At 41.7% G+C, this 21,807-nt stretch overlaps 1 protein-coding gene across 2 annotated transcripts in view; it reads right to left on the reverse strand.

The window, feature by feature from the left end:
• Positions 1–721: 721 nt before the first annotated feature.
• Positions 722–21,807, reverse strand: part of dyrk1b (dual-specificity tyrosine-(Y)-phosphorylation regulated kinase 1B) — a 61,871-nt gene continuing 40,785 nt past the window's right edge. For both annotated transcript variants that reach the window (XM_074654473.1, XM_074654472.1), the window contains exons 2-13: positions 15,675–15,841; positions 11,706–11,825; positions 11,414–11,602; positions 9,333–9,480; positions 8,234–8,383; positions 6,507–6,643; positions 5,295–5,441; positions 4,575–4,715; positions 4,311–4,431; positions 3,651–3,833; positions 3,247–3,350; positions 722–2,287 (exon numbers count right to left, since the gene is read on the reverse strand). In XM_074654473.1, coding sequence (XP_074510574.1) covers positions 1,772–2,287; positions 3,247–3,350; positions 3,651–3,833; positions 4,311–4,431; positions 4,575–4,715; positions 5,295–5,441; positions 6,507–6,643; positions 8,234–8,383; positions 9,333–9,480; positions 11,414–11,602; positions 11,706–11,825; positions 15,675–15,743 — 2,025 coding nt within the window. In that variant the 5' untranslated portion in view covers positions 15,744–15,841 and the 3' untranslated portion in view covers positions 722–1,771. The remainder of the gene's footprint in view (positions 2,288–3,246; positions 3,351–3,650; positions 3,834–4,310; positions 4,432–4,574; positions 4,716–5,294; positions 5,442–6,506; positions 6,644–8,233; positions 8,384–9,332; positions 9,481–11,413; positions 11,603–11,705; positions 11,826–15,674; positions 15,842–21,807) is intronic.

The following is a 21,807-nucleotide window of genomic DNA, read 5'->3' on the forward strand; positions in this document are numbered from 1 at the left end:
AATATACTATACTATGACTTATTTATTTATTTATTTTTACATTTTTCTACATAGTGGGGCAGCTAACCTTAAATATTCATAACAATCGTGCTTTTTGCAGTAAAAGCAACACATTTGGTACAGATGTAGATTTATATGTTATGAAAAGATATAGATATGGGGATGCTGCAAATGTGACCCCTGAGGGCCGTGGCAGCCATTTAGCCCCCAGTAACCCGCCTCCTCAGTTCTTGTATCGAGCACCCAAGTATCGTGATAGTATCGAATCGGGAGATAGGTGTATCGTCTCAGCCCTAATATTGTGTGTGTATATATTCATGCGATTATTTATTTTCTGTCGTATTTATTTATTGAATATTGAACACTTTTATCTCCCGTGATATAAACTCTGCTATAGGAGGTCTAGGAGCGTCCGGTGTGACCTGCGGGCGGATAAGCTTCATCCTGACGAGACATGAGGTCATGAGGTGGTGGGTCAGATTAGTAGGAAGAAAAGCGGAGATCTGATGTTTGTTTGACTTTGGTGTGCAAAAGTATACTCTTTATTCTTATTATATATCCAACTTTATTTTGCCCCAAACCCCTCCCCTCCACCCAGCCCCCACAACCGGTGGCATTCCCATGTCACCAGTTACTGTCACTGTTACAATAGCCAATCAGAGCTCACCTGCAGAAAGAAGGCAACCAAACAAAGAAGAGCAGAAAAAAGGGTTACTTTCAGTTTGTTTTTTCTTGTTAAATAGTAATAAATACATTGAGATGCAGTGGTTCTTACTTTATCCTTTTCTCTTAAGCAGAAGGGTTAAAAAGTTTTTTTTTTTTTTTATTTCTGTTTCTATTTCTTTTTATTTCTTTATTGATCTGTGTTGGATCTTTAGCAGCAATCCGGACCAGTTGTCATGGTGATTAGCAGCACAGAGAGGAGGAGCTGTCTGGAGGAGAAACACAACAGGAGGAGGAGGAGGAGGAGAGGAAGAAGAAAAAGCAGGAGGGAGGGAGAGGATGAGGAGGAGAAGGAGATCCCTATGAGTGTCCCGCCACCTTCTCCTCCCTCCACCTCCCTCCCTCTCTCCGTCCTCTGTCACGACCAGGTGGAGAGCGACAGAGGGAGGACACAAAGAAAAAGTGAACACAGACAGGAGTCCTGAATCACACATATGTTGGTGTTTTCTCCCTTTGAAACCAGCTTCTGTCTTCTTGATGCAGCAGTATATATATATAGATATATGTATCTATATATATATATATACACATATATATATATGTGTGTGTGTGTGTGTGTTAAGACTGCTCGTCTCTAGGGACTGTAAATATGAATAACTAACCAGTGTGAACATGAACATGTGATCTTCCACTTACAGCCACCGTATGGAGTAAAATAGAAAAGCATGGCTCCTCTCTCTTCCCTCTTCATCCTCCTCCTCCTCTCCAGGCTTAAACAACAACCAAGAAGAACACACAACTCCTCAAACCCGAGAAAAAAATCAAATAATATTAAACAACAATAATAATAATATTAATAAAAACAAACTTGTCACAATCATTCCTTTTCCAATTACAGTCGCAACAAAAGACAAAAAAAACTAAAACAGGATAAAAAGGAGAGTTTTCCCAGCATCTTCCTCCTTCCTCCTCCTCCTCCTCTCATGCAGTACAAACTGTCTCCTTCAGCACAAAGTTCACCTCTTTGTCTCTGAACTCTGGCTGTATGTGTGTAGTTGTAGTAGTTGTAGTTAAAATTGTATGGCTTTAGGGCATGGTTCAGGTTTTATCAAGAGTTGGCTGGCCCCTCGTCTGAGTCCGGCCTCCCTCTGCCCCCCGCAGCGGGGTTATTGTTGTTGGAGGCAGGGTAGTAGTCCTCAGGGGGCGGGGCTTGTGGCCCTGGGGCGGTGGGGGCCGTCCGAGTCCGGAAGGCAGACAGTCCGATTGGCAGAGCGAGGGGCAGGGAGGCAGAGCCAAACTGAGAGGCCTCCATGGAAGACACCGCCCCCAGGTGGTGCAGCCCTAGGGACACGCCCACATCCATGCTGTCACTCATCTGGGGCGAGGATCCCTGCTGGCCCCCCCCTCCACCGATGCCCGTCTGTCCGCTCTGCCGCAGGCCACGCCCACCGTTCCCGTGGTGGGAGTAGGTCGGGTGTGGGTGGTGGGGCGGGTCCAGGAAGTGGCGCTGGTGTTGTTGGGAGGCAGCCGGCTTGTGGAGCAGCAACTGGGTGTATGCTGGGTCCTGACCCCCACCTCCACCATCACTGCCTGGCCACATCCTCATCTGCTGCTGGGAGGGAGCCTGGTGAGGGGGGGGGGAGGGGGACACAGAGGTGAGACACATTCAGAGTAACGGCTTCGCTCTAAAGAAGATTCTAAAGCTGGACATTCACCTGTACCATTTAAGAAATGTTAATCCTACTCCGACTGTACGAGTAGATTGTTTGCGATGTAAAGCCAAAGCTCACGATTTATGTGATCACACTGTACTGTCTGATCGTCAGCCACGAAGCTCAAATCCTGTTACTAATTTTAACCACTTATTTACTTACTTACTCCTCTTCATCCCCTATGGGTAATAAGGCTGTAATGAGATCTCTCCATCACAATTTGTCCGTGGCAACATGCTGCTCTTCTCCCCAGGACAGGAGCATCTTGTCCAGCAGCTCCTCCAACTTTAAGACGCACCAGCTAGCAGGGCCGGTTCCAGCTAACAGGGCCGGTTCTAGCCAGCAGGGCCAGTTCCAGCTAGCAGGGCCAGTTCCAGCTAGCAGGGCCGGTTCTAGCCAGCAGGGCCAGTTCCAGCTAGCAGGGCCAGTTCCAGCTAGCAGGGCCGGTTCTAGCCAGCAGGGCCGGTTCTAGCTTTTTGGGGGCCCATATGCAAAATCTTGTTTTTGAACAAATGCTACTTTTTAAAAAGAATATTAAAATTCAACTTAGCTGCATTGTTGACATCAAAACAAACATGCAAATTTTAAATAAAAAATACTTTTTAAAATAAAAAAAGTTTTGGATAAATTACAAATTCATTCATTGATTCATTATCCATAACTGCTTATTGTGTTCAGGGTCTTTGAATGATTAACTAATAATGTAGAAAAACAAAGATTTTAAATTTGGGACCGTCTGCATTCCGGGAGGATGGTGAAAAAAGTTTAGAGTGTAGCGGTAGTTTAGAGCCCTGCTTGGACTTCAGCTCATTACTCTCTGTTCCATGTGAATATCATATCCCAGATTGAATCTAACACAGTGTTTATGTACCTGAGGGCTGGTCATCTCATAGTCTGAATGTGTAACAGCAGAGTTGTAGTAGCGGTTACTGTAGCGGTAGTTGCGGTTGTCATTGGAAGAACCACTGGAGCCACCTGGAAATAAAACAGACAGCCATTTAAGTCACATTACTGTTACCAAAATAATAATAATAATAATAATTTATATAACACTTGTCAAACATAAGCGCAAGGTGCTTTCCAGATTAAATGATTTACAGAATAAAAATATAAAAAGCAAATCCCATGCAGCTCCCTGCAGACACTGGGCACATGTTCCCCCTCTCTGTCTTACCTTTTCATGGCACCTGTGACCCCGCAGCAGCCTGACTCTTTTGATTTCATCATTGGGGTAAACACATTTTTATATATGTTGGAGCAGAAGAGAGAGATTACCAGAGCTAGAAACAGAGCTAGTTGTGGAGGTTGAATGGGAGTGGTCCATGGCAGGAGAGGTGGATGTAGATGAACTGGTGTTGGTTCCTTCATCTGTCGTCTTCTTGAAGAAATTGTGCTGCAGGGCGTAGAATGGCGTGATACGGCTTTTAGGGTCGTAGTCCAGCATGCGCAGGATCAGATCTGGAAGAGGAAAAACATGACCACGATGAAATAGGTAGCCAGCTACAACACTGTCGGTCCAGCGACGGAGTAAGGACACCCTGAATTTCGATTTATTTTGTAGTTCTGCCTCACCTCAAACACTATCTTCCAACTCCACGTTACTGTATGTTACCTGCACATTGCTTGCTGAGGTGAATGGTAATAATGCATTTGAACAAATTGACTTTACACTTAATTAACGGCTGTTCTGTTTTGGCTCTTTACTGGGTAAAGAGGTAAAGAGGTCACTCATTGCTGGTACTTTCACCTCATCAACTTCATTCAAACTTTTGAGATGTTCTCTATAACGCAGCAAGTTCTTCTCAATGTTTGTATGTAAATTCCAGATACTCCCCATCATTTATATGGAGCTGATTACTGCCATATTGGCTGTATTTATATCAATGTAAATAGAAATAGACATTTTTAGTGAACTGATACAGAATGTTGGGTTACCTTTAAACTTCAGGTAGTCACAGGGGGCGTGTCCTGGCTCCCCTGCCCTTCGGCCCCCGGGGCCCCCAGTCTCTACACCCAAAATCTCATGAAGACGCCGTGTGGCTGGGGGCTTATACTCCTGGAAAACACACACACACACACACACACACACACACACACACACAAATATTTAGATACATGCTACTTAGATACTTCCGGGTCATTTCCCTCCGTTAGGAAACTTTCTAAGTACCTGAAAGTTGACGTTTGAATGATAAATACCTTCTTGATGTCCTTGTTCTTCTTCACTGTCCACAGACCATCTGACAGCTTGTCGAAATACTTCCTGGCTTTAGGAGCTGCATCCAGCATGTGGCTGGGTGGGACCCCCAGAACCTCCACAATCTTATTCATCTGGTCAACCTACACACACACACATATATATAATATTTATATTGTGTACATATGTAGATTAAGGCAGCAACATACCAACAACATGCTGCTGCAAACACCTCTCCTCCTCACTGTGACTTACTGCTGCACGATTATAGCCAAAATAATAATCACAATTATTTTTGATCAATATTGAGATCATGATTATTCATTGAATATTAGGGACAAAATATTTTTATTGCACTTTCACATTTAAATAAACAGAGCACTACTTTCTGGACAATATTTGTCATTGTTTTATGTTGTTAATTCATTTCCAGTAATAAATATATACATACATTTGCATAAAGCAGCATATTTGCCCACTCCCATGTTGATAAGAGTATTAAATATTTGACAAATCTCCCTTTAACGTTCATTTTGAACAGATAAAAACAGCCCTAATTCAAATGTGTGTCTTTATTTACTACTAACTAACCAAAGATGAACAGCCTTTTCTAACAAGTCTATTAAATACTTGACAAATCTCCCTTTAAAGTACATTTTGAACAGTTAAAAAAAGTGTTTAATACTGCGTAGCTGATATGTTTGTGGTGGTGTTGCTTTTACCTCATTGGAGCCACTGAAGAGAGGCTCTCCTGTATGCATCTCCACTAGGATGCATCCCAGAGACCACATGTCGATGGCCAGGTCATACGGCATTCCCAACAGGACCTCAGGAGAGCGGTAGAACCGGCTCTGGATGTACTGGTAGATCTGAGAGGAGGACGACAAGGAAGTGGAGAGGAGCTCAGAGATGCAATAGTCTCTCATCATGTCCAACCTATTCACCTCTGCTGTAGAGCATCATTAACAACTCTGAAGCACGCTTCATTTACAGGCTGAAGTCTAGTGTCAGTGTGTCGCCTGCTGTTTCAGTAGCTGTCCACTGTGAGGAGCAGCAGTATCACCGGCCAACCAGTCTTGTTACTGCCATTCAGGAAATTAACCCTTCATACAAAACATTTGTTTTAGCAGAGTTGCATTGACTTTTTCCAGATACATGAAAAACTGCTGCAAACTAAACTGATGGAAATGCAAAATTCTGGATTACATTTAGTCTAAAAATATCGTTAACCTCTAATAAATGTTTGGTTTCAGGTTTAGCTGAGAGATATGTATGATCAGGGTCTGAAATGAACTTTTTTCACCTTTTTGAAATCTATGCGCTAAATGAAGGAATAACATTTTAGATCTGATATATTTTATATATAAAACATATGCATGGTACATTATAGTGTTCGAATTACACCGTAGCTTCCAGGGGAACCCTATTTTTCGGAGGACGGAGCGTACTGTAGCCTACACAGTACTGTACTGTACTTTGTTTTTGTCATCTATAGTGGTTATTTGCATAAAAACACAATTCAAATGATAATGATTATTTAAATAGTTGCTTTGATTAAAAAAATCTTGAGGATGTATTAAAAGCTGCTTAGAGCTAGTGTTAGGAAGTTACACAGCTCATAATTCTCTCTCTATTATCTGTTTTATATTGAAAACATCTCCTTCAAACAACCGGATTTATTCAAGTTTATCACCAAAAACTGAAATTTACGAGATTACATTTAAACACATCATTATAGCGTTATAATTTACCTTCGCCAGATAGTAATTTTTATTGGGCAGAGCATGAACGCATCATAATGTAACTCAATGGCACCTCCGTTAACGTTAGTAGCTTCGTTATTTAAACAAGCAGGACTGTGCTGCCCACCGGCTGCTAACAGCTAACGTTACTAACTCTCCTCCCGCTGATTTCAACACGGTTTTGTTGCTCACCCTCTGTCCGAGCTGGCAGGACGACCCAAAGTCCACTATCTTGATGGCAGATCTCTTGGGGTTACACAGCAGGATGTTCTCTGGTTTCAGGTCGCAGTGGATGATTGACAGCTCTGGAGTGGCCAGGAATAATAACGCTGTGGATTAAAAAAAAGGACATCATTCGTATTAGGGCTGCTCCATTATGGCAAAATCATAACCACGATTATTTAACACCATTACTTTGTTTATTTATTAAACTTTTTTTTTTTTAATCGTCTTTTTAACAGTGGATTTTCTTGAACTTCTCATATAAATAAATGTAAACAAATTGAATAAATAAAAGAAATAACATATAATTCTATATATACACACATTTAAATATCAAAATCCCAATTATTTTGGTCAATATTGGGATCACGATTATTTAACACGATTACTTTGTGCATTTATTAAACTTATTAAATTAGTGCACTTCCACAATTTACTGAAAACTACTAAACATAAATATTTAATATGTAAAATAATATATAAAAATAAATTAGACCAATATAAATTAGATTAGATCATAATTATTTAATACGATTACTTCGTGCATTTATTAAACTTTTTTTTTTTTAAATATTCTTTTTAACAGAGGAGTTTTTTAACTTTTCATATAATTCAACTGAAAAATAAATAAAAAATAAATGTAAACATTAAAATAAATAATATATAATACTATATATACTGTATGCACACATTTAAATAAATAATATAATAATAAAAATAAATTAGATCAAAATTAATAAGATCAACTACACTGTAAAGTTAGTGCACTTCCACAACTTACTGAAAACTAATAAATATAAATATTTAATATGTAAAATAATATATTAAAATAAATTAGACCAATATAAATTAGATTAGATCATGATTATTTAATACAATTATTTCATGCATTTATTAAACTTTTTTATTTTTAAATTGTCTTTTTAACAGAGGAGTTTCTTGAACTTTTCATATAATTCAACTGAAAAACGAATACAAAATAAATGTAGACATTAAAATAAATAATATATAATACTATATATGCACACAATTAAATAAATAATATAATAATAAAAATAAATTTGATTAAAATAAATAAGATCAACTACGATGTAAAGTTAGTGCCCTTCCACAACTAACTGAAAACTAAGAAACAAAAATATTCAATACGTAAAATAATATATAATATAAATATAAATAAATTAGACCAATATAAATTAGATCAAATATATCATAGTTCACTGCTGTAAAGGAAAGGTGGGGTGCACTGGATTTATAATACAAGACAAAACTAGAGCATTAATACGAAATGGAAAGTGGCACAATAATCTGGATAATCTTATTTTCATAATTGTTGGAAGCCAAAGTCATCATTGAAAACAAAGTTTGATTATCACCCAGCCCTAACTCTTATTTTTATCATCAGGACCACCTCCTACACTGGTTACATTTGGTGATGACTGGCACTGTAAAGCAGCTCTAACCTGCACTCAAAGGGACAGGCAACTGTCGAAGAGCTTCCATCATCATCCTGATATACATCCCATAAAGATTCAATTGCATCCTTTGAATGGCATTTGACCTACAATATTCTTCCTTCCTGATTTGATGATGCTTTAAAAAAGCATCCATCAGTTTTGTTTTCGTCCACTAGGGGGCAGACAACAACCTCCAAGCCTCAATCCCACTGTGACATGTTGGCGGCTCCGTGCACCCACCTGTACAGAGCTGCTGTGCAAATTTCCTGGTGAGGTTGAGGGAGACTCCTCTGAAATTGGTGTTCCTCAGCAGATCGTACAGGTTGTAGCTCAACAACTCAAACACCAAACAGAGATGGTTCCTAAACATAAAGTGACGCTTCAGGTGGACTGCACAGAGACAGATTGACAGACAGACAGACACGGAGACAGATGGGAGACAAGGAGGAAGGTTAAGAGACAAACTGAATCAGGTCAGGCAAAGACAACATTAATTCTTTGAACATTCCACACTTGTTTAACTCCCCATCTTGCTGGAGAAATTGTGGAAATCTAAATGCACATCATTATTCTGGGATTGTCCCAGTAAGACTCTATTTTTTGGATTTACGCCTCAAGAATAGTTGAAAAGAGACAAATGTTTATTAAATATATTGCTTGTAGCTGGTAAAAGGGCTCTTACAAGGAAGTGGTTATCTCAAGAGAGCCCAACTTTAAATGCATGAATGGACATTACAGTGGACATTTACAAAATGGAGAGGATAACAGCATTTGTTAAATATAAATTGGAATTATTTGTGTCAAGCTGGGAAAACTGGGTTAACTAAGTAACACCTCAAAAGGCCAGATTTTATTATATTTCAGAGGTTGTAGTGGGCTCAATTTTAAAGCAGAGTAATCATACATATACAGTATATGGTATCATATGAAACCTAAGGAATCCATCGGTACCAACCATATCATACTAGCTTGTCATGAAGGAGGTTAAATAACGCTCCAAACTTGCGCTAAATGTCCAAAGAATGCTCCTAAAACCTGAATAATATATGCATATCTCATATTCGGAATAAGGTCTAATTCAGAATATCCAAACATAACATGCTGTTTAAATGACCCGTATCAAATTCACAATATTGTCCTATCTGTAATAATAGTGTGCATGTAAACGTAGTCAGTGATACGCTGTCAGTCATGTGGATTGACACATTTGTAGAAAAAGTACAACTACTACATGCGTTATACCTGACCCCTGTACTCTCACAGCCGACTGCAATGTGTGTGTGTGCGTGTGTGTGTGCGTGTGTGTGTGTGTGCGTGTGTGTGTGTGTGTTGTTCTTACCTATGTAATATTTCATCTCAGTGTCATGCTTGTTCATGAGCTCCAGCAGGCGTAGTTCAATCTGTGCCTGGTTTAGAAATGCCTTCTTGTTCTTAATGATCTTAATGGCAACCCATTCCTGCTCGTGGTGGTCGTAGGCCTTCACCACCTGTAGACACACAGCAGCACACGTCACCATCACATGCCATGCTAGAAGCACACGCTTAGACAGGGAATGACCTGGAGCCTGATGTCCCAGGCTGTCCTGTTATGTATAAACCTGTTTTCTGTTAGTAAACATGATGATAGCGGGCGGAGCGTTAAGTGGAGGCAGAATAATTCTCTGAACACGTTAGTTAACGCTGGCTAGCATGTATTGTTGGCTTGTTTTTTTAACAATAACTGAAGAAAATAATAGTTTCTCTCAATATGTTCTGTCACTCACTCTCCAGGATCACGAGTGTTGAGAAAGTTAGCATTAACCAACAAGACCAGATTAGCCGACCTCTACGCCGCTGACGGACTAATGTTACTTCGGGGGGAGAGGACGACTGACTTGTTAGCTAGCTAGCTAGCTAGCTTGTCCGGAGACTGACAAGCTAGCTAGCTAACGCCTACTCTCCTCCTGGTAGTGTCCTAGCGGCGAGGAGTGAGGCAGAGGGTCCATTAAAACCAGCGCTGTCGCTGGCCACCAGCCTGTTGGGTTCATTTTCTGTAACCAGTGTTGCATGACAGCATGGTGGAAGTAACAAGCTAGATAAGTAGCCAGCAATCTGACCAGCGGGCTGGTGGCCAACGGCAGCGCTGTAAAGATAATTTGAGGGCGTATAAATCTTTGGATGCCTATAGTTAACTATCCTTCAGTAAAGTCAGTCAAGAAGAGAGTCGTACAATATCAGTGAAGCGTTTCAGAGATAAAGAGAAAGGGGTGCTAATAGTTTAGCTTTCTGCTAACAGCAGCCAAGGCTAAACTATTAGCAACATTTTCTCTGAAACGCTTCGCCAATATTGTAGCTCGCTAGAGCCTCGAATCACAGTTTGTCATCGCAAATGTATGCAATATCATTTTTGCCACCCAACAACACAGCAAGATGACATTTAAATGTGTAACTTTAGCCGCCTACTCTGAGGTGAATCGTTTTTGCCTCCAGTCTTTCCTTAGTTTTGCCTCCAGCTAACACCGTGACGTCATGATGACGTCATCATGACGTGGGCTGTAAAAGGGTCTATATAATAGTAATGTGCTGAGCGAGGTACAGAAAAGTGGTGGCGATTCACTGACACTTAGGGCTGCACGATTATGGCCAAAATGATAATCATGATTATTTGGATCAATGTTGATATCATGATTATTTATCACAATTATTCATTGATTTTAGCAATAAAATTTTTATTGCACTTTCACATTAAAATCAACAGAGCACTGTTTTCACTTCCATGCTGTGCTACATTCCAGCTAATGTACATTTGTGGCTGCTGTTAGAAAACACTAACATTGCAATTCCCTTTTTCTGCTATATGAAAAAATAGAGGAATATTCACCCTCCTCTTTTGTCAGCTACATTTTAAAGTTAAATGCTTCAATCTGGTGCACTTTGAGAGCAAAATTAGCAACATTAGGAGCTAGATAAACTATTTTATGGTCTTAATTTAATCATAGACACATTGGTTGTATAGATAAATCTATACCCAAATGTAAAGTCAAAGCATCTCGATCACCGGCTGGCAGCTGGATGTTAGTTTAGGAAGTGCTTCATTTGATATGCAGCAGTTTTCTATGAGCAGAACGCACATTTTAAACGTCAATATCGCAGGCGATCCTGTTCAATTAACTATGGGAAGCCAAAATCGTGATTAATATTCGATTAATTGTGCAGCCCTACTGAGACTAAGTTGTTACTAACTGTAGGAGCATCATCATCACGGTGTCATTCTTGGTTTTCGTCTATTACTCGACTCATTTTTAAGTTAGAAGAAGAAACCTTTGGTTGGTTCTAATGGTGGCGACAGCTCCAACTGTTGCTGTTTATAAGGAACCCTGATGAGGGGGATTTATAAACTAGCACTGAATGTGGATTCAGGTTTCATACTGTGAACCTCACCTGTCCGAAGGAGCCCTTCCCGATCAGCGAGTCTATCTCATAGCGGTCCAGCCACTTTTCTCCGTTTTTGACAATGTAGTCGTAGTTGTCGTCGTCATAGCCGTCGTTGTAGACTTTTCTCTCCTTCTTGGTGCTGCTGTCCTCTGGAGGGACCTGCTGGGCCCGTCGCTTCTTCTTTGTATAGTACACCTGAGGATGGAAAAAACAGCGTAGGGTCCCAGCTCTGCTTCAGGAAAACAGGTAAATACATTGAAAAAACACATACACACCCTTTTGTGTGTGTGTGTCATACCTCATTGATGTGCTTGTAAGTTTTGATGAGGTCAACCGAGAGTTTCCTCAGTGGGGCGCTGGCAGGGTCTCTGAAACTAGGGGGGATCCTCCGCTGGAGTATGGTCATATCAGACAGCACCTACACAGAGCAGCAACATATATCAGGACATTGTTGATGATTTTTAATTTACATTTACATTTTTTAAACAATTGAAAACATTGTGTATCAAATCCAACTCGAATCATGCAGTTCACCTTTGCACCACCAGAGTGTGTGCCAAATTATAATAAATAAAACTAATACCCGCTCCTCATTGTACACACACTGGTGCATACAAGCTGTAAACCTTTAGATATACAGTAGATTCATTTAAAGGCAGGGTTGACGATGTTCTCCAGTAAACACTATTTGTTATATTGGTTGAAATGGTCTTTACTCCCCGACAGCGATCCATTACTGATGAGCTCTGAAAAAGGACCGGAAAAGAGCCGTCATCTGTAGCTGCTGTAATCCTGTAAAAACGCCTACCAATCACTGCCTCGCGGTCCGCTTGGAAAGAACCAATCAGATGCCTCCCTGCCTCCCTGCTCGTACTCTACCCTTGGCGTGCACCAGCCTGAACTCAAAGCGTGTCGCCGCCGCAAGTTTACTGGAGAATGGAAGAGGAAACTCAGCCCTGCAGTAGCACTGCCGTGGTTACTTGTCGTGAGGTAGCGTTGTTGAGTTGAGGTCTTCTCTCCGCTCTGTGTCTGTGAAGTAGTTACGATGCGGCGCTGCTCGTGCATGTGTGTGTGTGTGTGTGTGTGTGGGGGGGGGGCGTTGCCTTGGGAGGAGCCCTGAGGGGACGGGGGGGTTTAGACGGAGCTCCTGAGGCGATGTTACATTCAAATTATGCTAGCTTTACAACATCGTCGACCCTATCTTTAACGGTTGGTTAAATTAAAGGGATAGTTCGGATGTTTTGAAGTGGGGTTGTATGAGCTACTTATCCATAGTCAGTGTATTACCTACAGTAGAAGGAGTTTGGAGAAACTGACGGAGTACCAGCACGGGAGCAAAGCAATGTACTTTGGCGAATCCAAACCAACCGAGGTCACACATTTACACAAACTAGCTAACCGATCGAGGCAGCGGAAGACCAGCAACCACCCGGTGTTCTGCGAGGTAAAATTGCTTTATTTGTCAATGGAGTCTGGTGGAATTGAAGAGAGCATAGATGGATATAACAGCTTCAGTTCAACGTCTGAAAGGGCCGTCTGACGGCGAGGTAAAGGGGTGTATATTTTAAATATAGCCCGTCCACAGCAGTACGTTGCTTTGATCTGCTTCTCCAAACTGGGGGCGTGTTGACCGTCATCTACTGTAGGTCATACACCGACTATGGGGAAGTACCTCATACAACCCCACTTCAAAACATCTGAACTATCCCTTTAAGAGGGGACATTTGTGTAACTTAAACATTGTGTCTTTGTTAAGGCACCATTTTCCTTCACATTTAATTGACTAGATTCAGCAGTAACATCAAGAAGGATGAACTATATCTCATAGGTGTATGAGAGATTTCTTCTCATTTCAAACATTCACATGCTGCATGTCCTGGAGGTTTACACTAAAACATGTGAAGGAGGATTTCAGGATGTCCAGTCTGTCCTGGGCCACGGTGAGGATGCTGACTGGTGTCATCAGCTGTTGAGGGCCAACTTCACCGAGTGGACACACAAGGACTCCCTCCTCACATAAGTGTAGCTTAGCAGGGATTGTCAGATCTGGTTGTCTGAACCACCTTAATCTACTCCTCAGCAGATCCTCACTCTGAAAAGCATCATGCAGCCGTTATCTTAAGTCTCTTGGTCACTGCTCAAATCTTGTGAGCAGAGGTGACTACTGGAATGAGGACTGTAAACAGAGAGCTTTGTTTTATAACCACCACCACCACCACCACCACCACCACCACAGTCCAATACAGACACCCTAACCCATGGTGAACATCATGATCCTTTTAGTTGTGAAGAAGACTGGAGCTGGACATACACTGTACAATTTTAGAAATGTTGTTGTGTAATTCCTACTCCTACTGTACGAATAGATCGTTTGCGATGTAAAGCCGAAGCTCACGATTTACGTGCTCACACTGGACAGTCCGATCGTCAGCCACGACCTGAGTGATCACACTGTACGTGTGAAATAGAAAAAACACACGGCATGTTGGCTCCTGCAAACCGTTCTGTCTGGTCGCAGGTGGCAAGGAAGACGTGGACAGTATGGCTTGTCCAGAGAGAATTGGAGGCAAGCTAGCTACATTTTGTGATATCTATTGTACATTGTTATCTAGATAGCTACGCACTGATTACTGTAAAAAAAAAAAAAAAGCAGAAAAAGGCCTTGACATTGGGGAATCGGCTCGTGGCTCTGCTTTAACTGTGTGAGAGCCTGTGGACGGCTGACCAAAATTTCTAACATGTTAGAAATTCATCCAACAGCCGGTCGGGAGGAGTTAATCGGTCCTCGGTCCCCCTTGTACACTGCACTGCAAACGACGCCCGACAAAGCTGAAATTTGGTCCGACTCTAAAATTAGTCGTGCCGCTCAAACTTTGGGCCAGAAACGGGCTAAAATCGTACAGCTTAGGATATCCTGCATCTGCTCTCCCTCACCTACAATACATCATCCTCTGAGAGAGTTTGGTTTCTGATTGAGCCACAAAAGATATCTTAGATACTGTATATCACCCTAATCTCACACACCTGGATCCTCTCCACACCTCATCTGATCCTCCAGTCCTGGCCATACATACTGTGCACAAACATGAGAGGTAACAAGATGCAACCTTATTGGAGTATGGAATGCTATTCTTGACTCAACCCAATTAACGTGAACACAGCTCTTGCTCCACATATTCAGAATGCATGTCAACACAACCGTTGCACTCGGTACTCTTGCAGCACCTCCCACAGAATACCTCGGGGGAACACGGTCATTAGCCTTTTAGCCAGATCCACAGATCACATGTTAACAGGATTAACAAATTCCCATGACCCTTGGCTTTAAAAAGTTGCTCTGCAGGTACTCTGCACCCAGAAGAAAACTGGCCTTGGTGTTCCTGGATCTGTGCTACAGTTGGCTTCCTTCTTGGAACACGGCATGTGCTTCACCAGGTAGCAGTGCTATTCCTAAAAAGATCAGACACATCTCTGCCTAAAGGTCCTGACACACCGAGCCGGCGGTCAGCCGGCGGACAGTTTGGGGCTGTCCGTGAGCGTCCGTCGATCTAGTTTTTTTGTTGTGTCCTGCACCGTCGGCTCTAGTCTGCCCGTGTTGGAGGCTTTTTCGGCCGATTCAGCATGTTGAAACAGCGGTGGAGCCCGTCGGTGAGAGAAATCACTCTGATTGGCTGTTCAGCTTAAACGAATCAGTGCACGAGAAGAGAAACGGGCGCGAGGAAAGCAAGCCAACGAGTAAAGTCAAGAGGGAAAACACAGAAGTCTTTTCTCATTACACAGATATTTTCACAGCGACATGGCCATCTGGAATGAAGCTAAGTGGTGAGCGAGAGTGGTGTGAAAATGGTCGGCAGACGCCACTTTGTTTCTTGTACTTATCATAACAACGGCTTGTATATCCTCCGTCCTCGGTCTTCCTGTTTCCCTTTTTGAATGATGAATATAGACTACCACCGCCTGCTGGTGGGGAGAGTTATTTCATCTCACGCGTACTGTTGTCTGCTGCCATTTTTTGTGTCTTTATGTAAGTATGAAGTGTTTTTAAGTACGTATGGTAATATGGTAATAACGGCCAGAACCAGCTGTGCATTAAGAAAATAGAGAAGAAGAAAAAGTGGGCGTTCCCAGAGCCAGAATCAAAATTGTGACGCCCCTAGTAAACCCTCTGGTGTTGCAGTGCTGCTATGACAACCAACAGGTGAAACAGGTGAGCTATAATTCAGGTCCTGTGCCAAAGGCAGGAATGTATACGCTGTGTGTGTGTTACCTGCTGCTGCTCGGCCATGGAGTGGATGGAGCTGAAGGAGGGGTGTGTATGTGTGTGCTGGCTGGTCATGGCTGGCTCAGCGAGGGAGAAGCCCTGGGCAGTGGAGGAGGAGGAGGAGGAGGAGGAGGAGGAGGAGGAGGTGGGCGGACATCCTGAGCTGCTTACACCTGGGAGAGAGAGAGAGAGAGAGAGATGATTAGAGAGGGAAACCCCAACATGCTAATCCGATTCTCCATCGTTGGTACAACATGGTTACCGTTCCGTTCTGATCTTGCATCACATTTATTGATCAGAAACACCACAGTCACTAGGGGAGGGGGAAAAATTAATTCACCTATGTATCGCGTTTTTTAATTTTTTTTAATGATTTTGAAATTGATTTTTTAATGCCAGAATTGATATAAGTGCTTAATTTGAGTCTATACGGAGGTAGAAGGAAGTTACGACTTTTAATGTTGTAGTCTGAGTAACGTGACGTCATATCCGTTCCGTATCCGTCAACCAAAACAAACCATAGCTGGCGGCAATGAGAAAGTAGAAAACGTCGGAGGGTCTGCGTGGATACAACCTGCACCCTCACATTTTAAATCCAAAGTGGTAAACACTACACATCCAGTAAACTATGGAAACACACAGCCTCGAGTTCGGCATTTTGGCCGTCGGCTGAATGACAGAGGAAGAAGATGAGGTCGTTGGGAATATCAACATTTCCCTCAAACATATTATAAAATTAAAAAGAAAAACTAAAATTACAATATATTAACTTATTATGCAACAAAAAATAACTTCAATTGCCTTCGCCATTCCTGAAAACGTCAACAAACACGTCACAACTCGTAAACTCAGAGCATTCAGAAACTTTCCACTTACGAGGCCGAGAATCCCAAACGGTAAACACAAACCCATTTGAAGGCACCATAAGTACAACCGAACGCTGAACAAGACATTTTCTAGGCGACCGAAAAGGTTATAATTAACTGTGAACTGAAAACACACTGTGAAAGGGTTAAAGTTGTAAGACGAAAACACGGACATCGCCCTGACCAGACAACGCCGTGGTAGCGACCTGTCAATCACAAGGTAGCCACGCCCCATAGCATTCCCTGGAGGTCGCCAACTGAGCCAATATCCACACGACATATCTGATAAGGATCCCTTTAATTCTGATTAAAGGGATGACATGTGATATATGTAAGATATGTACTGAGCAGGATGTTTCACAGTGTAAAAATAAACACGGACACTATTACAGACACACGGTTTCTAAATGACCTCAAGCATACCTTTGACCTTTCTGTACTCGCATCTCCTGTTACTCATCAGACAAAATACACATTACCGATACAACACTGATATATATGTGATAATAACACAAATAGATTCCAATACCACTGTATTGTCTACTCTAGTGGATATCTGACTTTGAGTTACCCTGACATCGGTTAACTTCACAAATCCAGAAATGTTTTACGCGACTCTGACACATTTTTGTTGTTCCTTGGAAACGTTTTAAAAAACTTTTAACTCCACTGTCTCACACAAGTTACATTTCTTTCCATCGGTGTCCTGCCCTTCTACCTCTGCACGATTTGTCACATGGAGGAACGCATCATGTTTATGCAGCTTAGGGAGAAATTAGGTACGTGACACAACAGATCTCCCTTCTAATACAAACATGGCAGAATTGTTGTTGCGTAAAAAATGAGATTACACAGCGGTAGGGCTGCACGATTAAGGCCAAATTGACAATGACGATTATTTTGAGCAATATTGAGATCACGATTATTTAGCTCCAAGTAGGCTTAATTGAAATACACTATACTTTTGAATAAACACTTTTTAGGTCTTCGTACAGTCATCCAGCTTCCTTTGCTTCGAGACTTAAGATGACATTTACTTGGGTCAAAATTACCGAAATACAGACAGCGCTACTCTGCCATTGCTGACCACATTGTGGTCAAAGCGGTTATATAATAAAATCCTGGAATAAAGATTCAAGCACTCTGCTAACATCTTATGTCTATATTTATCAAGTACACCGCCACGACATCACCAATTCTGTCAAATTAAACCTGCAGCATCTGTAATCTTTGTTTGTTAGAGCCAACAAAAAATCAGGGCGTTGCTGACGATTGTCGGGAGGAATCTGTATTGGTCAGATCGGTGCATCCCTAGTTGCTCCTTGACCTTTCAATGTAGACGAATGCTCGTGGACCGTGGATGTCACACCAGGGAGTTGATCATGGGTCAAGGGCAAGTGAGCAGATGCTAAGCTAATGGTTGGATTGACTCAGCTAGGCTACGCACCTACTGCCACCTCATATAGCAAGTGAGCTAGCTACCAATGAAGGACATGTGTGTTAGAATACAGCTAAGCTTACTGCATAATTAATGATGGTTTGATTTACAATGGACAGGGAGTGGCTCAGCTGCTGACCATTTCTCTTTCTCCAGTTCAGTTAGGGGACTGGTTGCTGTTCTTGGTATTTTAAAGACTTTCCCTGAATAAGCAACCAGTAGAATTACTGTAAAAGAGCTTTAAAGAAAAAAAAAAAAATCACACTGTCCATTTTGATTTGTACCTGAAAGTTTTGAAAATATCAACAGGCGCACTAACTCACCCTCAAATAGTTTAAGTCTGAATGTTTCAAGTATTCTGGGAATATAAACTGCTACATGACATAGCAGTCTGGTGATATGGCCTGCTCTATAATATATACTGAGTAGAATGGCACTATGCCGAGGTAGAAGGAAGTTACCGCTTTAATTGTTGTAGTCTGATTAACGTGACGTCATATCCGTTCTGTATCCTTCAACCAAAACAAACCGCAGCGAGCCGAAACTAGAAAGTAGAAAACGGCGGAGGGTCTGGGTGGATACGACCTGCACCCTCACATGTTAAATCCAAAGTGGTAAACAGTACACATCCAGGAAAGTATGGAAACACTTTGGGTTTCACACATGGCCAGGAAAAGCAGAGCTAGACATCACGGCTAAAGCTGCTATTGCGGTAACGTGCGGTCAAGCCGGCCGTCACTCTCATCTCCGTGGTCAAATGGTCCGACGCTACAACTGTAGAGCACCCATATACTGACATTTATGTTAAATGCATTCAAACGGCCCCGATGGAGCTGACCATGGATGTATAAAGAGAACAGAGCTGACGGGAGACCTAGCGAGTATACTCATGTGACTACATTCGGTTTTCAAAATAAGGTGTTAACAAAGGGAACTGTATAAAATACATATATGGAAATAAGATGATTGGATTACATTCACCAGAAGTATAAAATAATATGTGTCCCTTATAAATTACAAAGAAAATACCACTAATTTGTGAGGGAAAAGTCTTTATCCGTTAATTTTGGGGTTGCTGGAAAAAATGTAATAAATAATTCCTGACAATGACTGATATATTTGACTTCAGGACATCTCTGACTACATACATGTTGAAAATCAAACATTTTTACTGGATTAATTTAGAGATTTTCCAAATTCAAAGTCCCTAGAAGTGTATGATTAAACTTTTTCCCATGGTCTAGTGTTAAAAAAGTCAACAAAAATCGCAATAAATCATAATATTGAATCGCAATACTTGTAGAATACTTAACAATCGCAATACATATCGAATCGGGAGATAGGTGTATCGTCCCAGCCCTAGTATTTGATGTACCAACACATGCAGACAACCTCACAGTCTTTCTTTGCCATGAACAGGTGTTGAGCTTCAGGTGGTCTTGAGTTTTCAATACCGTCACACAGCAGACTGGTAGACGGGTTACATGCCTGCCCCTCACATGATCTACCCCAACAGCCTGTGGATCTGAACCTTTAAGAGATTGTGTCACCAGCACATGGCCTTCATCTGTGGACTCACTGATAAAGTCTTAGATGTGGAATATCACACTGCTTCTTCCACACTCTTATACAGAAATCCATATGGAAGAGAACCTCAAAAAATGCGCACATGCAACTTAACTGTTCACGACACTTATATGAATGCAATGCTCCAGTTTTAGTCACTTTCCATAACAGAAGAGGCAGCAGTATTTATAGAAAGCTATGGCATTAAGTGGGAAACGGGACACACAGTTTGGTTGTTTAAAGCAAAGCATGTGACTTTTTTATCCACCAATGAATGATGAGGGTTTGTGTAAATGCAATCTCAGTGACAGGAGAGAAACAGTTGGACCTACTTGTGTAAAATAAACAGCAAATGTGACTGTATAAAATCTATATATAGTAGGGCTGTCAAAGTTAACGCGATAATAACGCATTAATGCAAATTGGTTTTAACGCCACTAATTTCTTTAACGCATTAACGCAACTTGTGATGTTTAGGTTGTAGCGGGCTCAGTTTTAAAGCTAGAGTGAAGATACTGGTATCATATGAAACTAGAAACCTAAGTAATCCAATGGTACCAACCATGTCATACTAGGTTAAATAATGCTCCAAACTTACGCAACATTCTGGCGAGGATAAACGGTCATGGCCATATTCAAAGGGGTCCCTTTTGACAATGATGTAGGTCAGAGCAGATAAAGCAAGCAGGATATACTGGGTGTGTGGGAAAAGGCCATTAGATGGCATACTTAACAACCCTCCCGATTTTCCTGGGAGACTCACGTTTTTCATCGCCCTATCCCGGTATCCTCCCGGGGTCAAAATTCTCCCGAATTTCTCCCAATTTATGTCAAATTTGTACCCGTTTTGGACGACAATACAGCTACACCAAATGTTTCCCGGCGGAAGAGAGCAGTTTATGTTCGCAACATGAGCTCATGTTTGAGTTACGCTCGCCGCACATCACAACATACAGCGCCCAAAGTTGGGCTTTCCTCAACATAGCGAAAAGCCGTCGGGGCGTGGCGAAAACCACTGGAAATAACGGGATTCAGAGTGCAGTGGTGCAATGTCGCATTGTATCTGAAAGGACCTTCAGTGAGTGAGAGACTGAGAAAGAAATGTAGAGAACTAAGAGAAAGAAATACTCAAGCAGGAGCAAAAAATGAATAAAAACTGATGAATATTAGTTTATGCCAGAGATTCACACGTCAAGTTTTCAGTTTTCTTTTCCTGAGAATTAAAAGGTAAAATTAAAAGTTCAACATAAAAATGCTGTAGCAGTGTACTTATTATTTTCATTTTTTAAAAGTCACCAGAATGCAGGAAACTAAGTAACTAACTAACTACCAGATCCCCCGCTATGGTTTCGAAATCCTCCCTATTTTTAAGGTCTCAATGTTGGCAAGTATGCAACACACTAACAGTTCAACACACACAGGTTTGAAGCTGCTGAGTGGTTTTTAACTTCACATTTAGCCACAGAGCTCTATTTAAAATCTCAAGGAGCCGTTTGGAAAAAGATGTTGAATAGGAGAACTGTCTACACTGTGTATGGTAGATAATAATGGTGAAGAACCTATAATTACAAAAGTTATTCTTACTGAAAATGTCTGCCCTGAATTATGTTATAGTGATATAAAAATAGACCTTTGCAGCCCTGAAATCTGGTATAGAGAGCAGTGTTGTTACAGCACAGGAGCTCAGCATTACAAGCAGGGTTTTCCCCGTTTATGTAAATCTATGGTTGGCCATCTAACATCCTTCCCAACCTTGAGACCTTAAGCTGGGGACACACCAAGCCGACATCAAAGAACTAGCGGCGGCGAAGGTCACCCGTAGAGTCGCCTTACGTCGCCTTTGTTTCAGCCAAAAAGTTGCACTCGAAACACACCGCAGAGACTACAGCCAACGACCAACTACCACGTACGTTCTGCGCCTGCGTGAGAGGAAATAACTCTCCACCCCAGCAGGCGGCGGTAGTCTGTATTCGTCATTCTCTCACCGGCGCGCTATGCCGCCGATTCAACATGCTGAATCGGCAGAAAAACCTCCAACACAGCAGACTAGAGCCGCTGGCCCCGAACTGTCCGATGGCCAACCGTTGCCTTGGAGTGTCAGGACCTTTAAAAATAGGAGGAATTTAAAACCACAGCGGGGGGTCGGGGGTTTCAGAGACTTTGTTTCCTGCATTCTGGTGACTTTAAAACAATGGATTAACAAAATATTAAGTACACTGCAACAGCTTTTTATGTTAAACTTTTAATTTTACATTTATTTCTCAGAAAA

The sequence above is a fragment of the Sebastes fasciatus genome, chromosome 12 (genome assembly GCF_043250625.1).
Source record: "Sebastes fasciatus isolate fSebFas1 chromosome 12, fSebFas1.pri, whole genome shotgun sequence".
In the NCBI taxonomy this organism is placed as follows: Eukaryota; Metazoa; Chordata; class Actinopteri; order Perciformes; family Sebastidae; genus Sebastes; species Sebastes fasciatus.